At 38.6% G+C, this 4,482-nt stretch overlaps 1 protein-coding gene across 1 annotated transcript in view; it reads right to left on the bottom strand.

Annotated features, from left to right (window-relative positions):
- Positions 1 to 380, bottom strand: part of LOC107185162 (protocadherin beta-16-like) — a 3,118-nt gene extending 2,738 nt beyond the window's left edge. The window contains 1 exon segment of the mRNA XM_015572611.1: positions 1 to 380. This exon segment is cut by the window's left edge and continues 2,738 nt beyond it. Coding sequence (XP_015428097.1) covers positions 1 to 150 — 150 coding nt within the window. The 5' untranslated portion in view covers positions 151 to 380.
- Between the last annotated feature and the right edge of the window lie 4,102 nt (positions 381 to 4,482).

Raw genomic sequence — 4,482 nt, 5'->3', positions numbered from 1 at the left:
TTTCCCTAGATTTCCCACAGAGAACCCTCTCTCTGTCTCTTCCATCACTGAATAGGGCCCTAAATCGGCGCCCACCCCAGACATGCTCAGCACAACAAAGAAAAGAAGGACTTGCCTTTGTCTCCGATTGCGCACCCATCCAACCTCCATTGCTGTTTCTGACAATTGCGCTCGCAGGAGCTTCAGGTATGCACGCCCAAGATCCCGGCAGCCCGTCCCCACGGTCCAGAACGGCAAAACGATGCCGGAAATAGAGTTTTTAGGAGGTTTCACACTCACTTTTGCTCTGGCTGAGACGGCTATTCCTTAGCTTCCCTCCCGGCAGTGAGAAACTGTTTGACTGGATATCCGAGCTGCGCAGTCAATTCCATTTTCCATCATTTAACCTGCAGCGCCACCACGCGTCCTCACTAAGTCTTACACTTTCTGGTTTAACATTGGATACCAAATTCTCCTAACGTATAAAACAAATTGTGTTCTGTAACATTAAACACTGAGTTTTAGCTTCGTGTGTTTTTTGTGTGTTAACATAGAACTTGTTATGTGTTTTTTGTGTGTTCAGATAGAATCCTGTGTTGTTGCACAGGAGGTACAAAGGAATAATGATTAAATGAAATAACTTAATTAACATTTAAGCTGAAAATGATACATTTAGGAGCAAATATTTTTCCAAAATAACATTGGAACAGTTTCAAAATACATATTTTCATGGTACATATTATAGAATTACAAATGAGTGTACACTGAAAAATCGAGCCAGAAATGGTTCTAAAGAAAGTGTTTAACCCAATACTTGACTAGAGAGTTGATCACTTCTTTTTTTCCCAACATCTAAGCCTGAAAACTGTGAGGTTCTGCAATTTTCAAATTATCGGACAATTATTTCCCAAATAGGAAGGTCTCAAGATGTGTACCTTACCAAGTTTCACTCTTTTTTTAATAATCACGACACAAATAATTTGTTTTATTCTTTTTTTATTGTCATTATGCCTTTATTTTTATTCTGTTGGATTACACAAACTTTCTTCTACCTCTTTTTCTTTGCTGTAATGTCTTTTTTCTAGAAAACAATTATTTTTCCCTCAATGTCTTTTTTATATTTTCTTGTTAAAGCCTAAGATTTATATGATGGACATTAACATTTTTCAATGAAGTGTCCAAAAGACGTAGGCTGTGTTTGTGCATGTATTTGTGTATGCATACATACACATATGTGTAGCATTATTAATGACTAAAAAGTCTTTTCTAGAGCATTTAGAAAAAATGACTTGGAAGAGAAATGTTTAAATGTATTTCTTTGAAAGAATTTCAAAATTGAAATTAAAAGCACCACCAACTCTCTGATTTAGTTTGTTTGTTATGAAATGTAAGCAGGACTAGTTTTAAATATGTAAAGCTTTCAAACTTCTGATAATATGAATATAAAACAGCTTTAATGAGATATAATTCACATTCCATAAAATTTACCTATTTACCTATTCAGTGGCTTTTAGTATATTCAGAGAGTAATAAATTCTTTACCAGAGTCAATTTTATAACATTTCATTACCTCAAAAACACCGTAAATTTCAGCTATCACCTCCCTATTCCTTCATCCTTCTGCCCCAAGTCCTAATCAACCACTAACTTACTTTCTGACTTTTCTATTCTGGACTTTCATATGAATGGAATAAAACAATATGTGGACTTTTTTGACTGGCTTCTTCCACTTAGCATGTTTTCAAGATTCATCCAAGTTGAATTCATCCAAGACGCATCCAAGCATGCGTCAGTACTTTGTCCATTTTTGCGGCACGATAATATACCTCTGTATAGATACATCAACATGTTTACTATCCATTCCGCTGTTGATGGACATTTGAGGTGTTTCTACTTTTTAAATATTATACAATTTATTTCTGCATGTGGTTTGTATCACGACGACTACTGCTGCTATAAACACTCATATACAAGTGTTTGTGGGGACGTATATTTTCATTTCTCTAGGAATAGGCTTGCTGGGTCATATAACATATCTATGTTTAATTGAAGATCTGCCAGATTGTTTTCCAAAGCAGCTGCACCATTCTGCATTCCCACCAGCAGAGCACCAGCATTCCGACTTGTCCACATCTTCCCAGCACTTGTTATTATCTGACATTTTATTCCAGCCATCCTAGGGGATGTGAAGTTGTATCTCAGGATTTTGATTTGCATTGCTCTGACGAGTAATGATGTTAAACATCTTTTCATGTGCTTATTGGCCATTTGTATATCTTCCTTGGATGAATGTCTATTCAGATCTTCACCCATTTTTAAACTGGGTTATTTGTCTTTTTATAATTGAGTTTTAAGAGTTCTTTATATGTCTAGATACAAGTCCCTTATCAGATTTGTATTATTGTCCCATTTTTCCATTTCTAATATTTGAATTGAATTTCAGCAAAGATTTGTGATATCTTTATCCACTCAGTGTTTTTGTTAGTGATTTTCAGAAGTTTGTTAATTATCTTGACTGGGGTTAAAGCATCTAATCAATGAGGCCTAAATTCTTGGTATAAAAACCTTAATTTGAACACAAATGGTACTACTAGACTGGGTAATTGTCTTCCAAGCAGCCATCTGTTGTGGGCAGAATAATGGCCACCCACCCAAAGAGGTCCACAGCCTAATTCCCAAAACTTGTAAACTGTTATATTTCATAACAAAAGAGATTTCACAGATGCAAATAAGTTGAGGACCTTGTAAAGGGAAGATTATCCTGGATTATCTGGGTGGGACAGAACCTTTCCTGCTTATGGTCAAAGGGAGGTGTGACTACAAAAGAGGGAGGTGTTATTACAAAAGAATAATTAAGGAGATACAAAGCTCCTGACTTTGGAGAAGAAATAATGGAGTCATGAGTCAAGTAATGTAGGCAGCCTAGAAGCTAGAAAAGACAAAGAAATGATTATCCTCTAGATTATCCTCTAGATATCCTCCAGTGGTTTTCAACCTTCCTAATGCCGCGACCCTTTAATACAGTTCCTCATGTTGTGGTGACCCCCAATTTCATTATGACAAATTGAACATAATTAAAGCATAGTGATTAATCACAAAAACAATATGTAATTATATATGTGTTTTCCGATGGTCCTAGACAACCCCTGTGAAAGGGTCGTTCGACCCCCAAAGGGGTCGCGACCCACAGGTTGAGAACCGCTGCTCGAGAGCCATAAGAAAGGAATGTATATCTGCTAACACCTTGATTTTAGCCCAGTAAGACCCATATTTGAGATCTGATCTATAGAACTATAAGGTAGTACATTTTTATTGTTTTAAGCAACTATATTTGCAGTAATTTTTATAGCAACAATGGAAACCTAATGCATAATACAAGCATAGATTTTCACGCACGTAGTAGCTGAGTCAACAAAAATTTATCAGTCTACAAGAATAATATTATCACAGAAAATGCTGAAGAATGTCTGATTCAGTTCTGGTAAACCAGTCTTTCAGAATAAAGGTGTCTATGACCCTTGACATCTTTTTTCCCCCCAGCAAACTTTTAAGAGAAGTTGACAAAGATCTAAGGTTAACTTTAACAGAAAATAACGGGAACCTAACACATTTTCCCTATTAAATTTCCAGAATCTCTAAATTACTTAGTGATAAAAATTCCTCCACAACATTGCCTATACTTTCTTAAATTATTTTAGTTAGGACTAATACCAGAATACAGCTGCATTAAAACAAATGGTATGCTAAAATGAATACACTATATTTAGTTTAAATAAAGGACTTACAAATCTATACATATATATAAAACCCTAATATACAAATAGACTGAATGGTAGAACAACTGAACAACCAAACCAGTCGCTATGATGTGCACTGACCACCAGGGGGTGTGTGCAGAACATGGTGGGATCAGCCATGTCAGGATGGTGGAGCAGGTGAGCAGGGGCGCCAGACCAAGACAGGGCACCAGTCACTGTCATCAGGTTGAGCTTCTGGTGGTTACTGAAAATTCTTTGCTCCCATGCACCATGCTACTGCCCAGCACTCACACCGGCTGCCAGCACTGCCCCTGCTCGCACCCACAGCAGATGCCAGAGCCACCGCTCGCACCCTCTGCTGGTGCCTGGTGCCAGTCCTGATCGTTTGGTGCCATTAGTGGGTGTGAGCATAGGCTGCTGGCCCTGATCGCCCCTGAGGGCTTCTCCACCTCCATCTGCTCCTGAGGGGTGATTGGGGCACCTGCTGATGCCTGCCCCAGTCGCTCAGTGGGTGCCAGCAGCAGCAGCAGAAGCAGGGCTACCAACAGACAGGGGACCAAAGCCGTGGTGGGAGGGGCTGGGCAGGAGCATGGAGCATGGGCTGAGACCCACCCCTGTGTCCATGGCCCACCGTTCCTCTTAAGGTGCATGAATTCATGCACTGGGCCCTAGTATGTATGTATGTATGTATGTATGTATGTATATATAATAAAGCAAGTTTGAACTTTCCAAAGGAAATGAAAAA

This window comes from Myotis davidii, unplaced genomic scaffold, assembly GCF_000327345.1.
Source record: "Myotis davidii unplaced genomic scaffold, ASM32734v1 scaffold89, whole genome shotgun sequence".
In the NCBI taxonomy this organism is placed as follows: domain Eukaryota; kingdom Metazoa; phylum Chordata; class Mammalia; order Chiroptera; family Vespertilionidae; genus Myotis; species Myotis davidii.
This window is presented reverse-complemented; position numbering and strand designations above follow the sequence as displayed.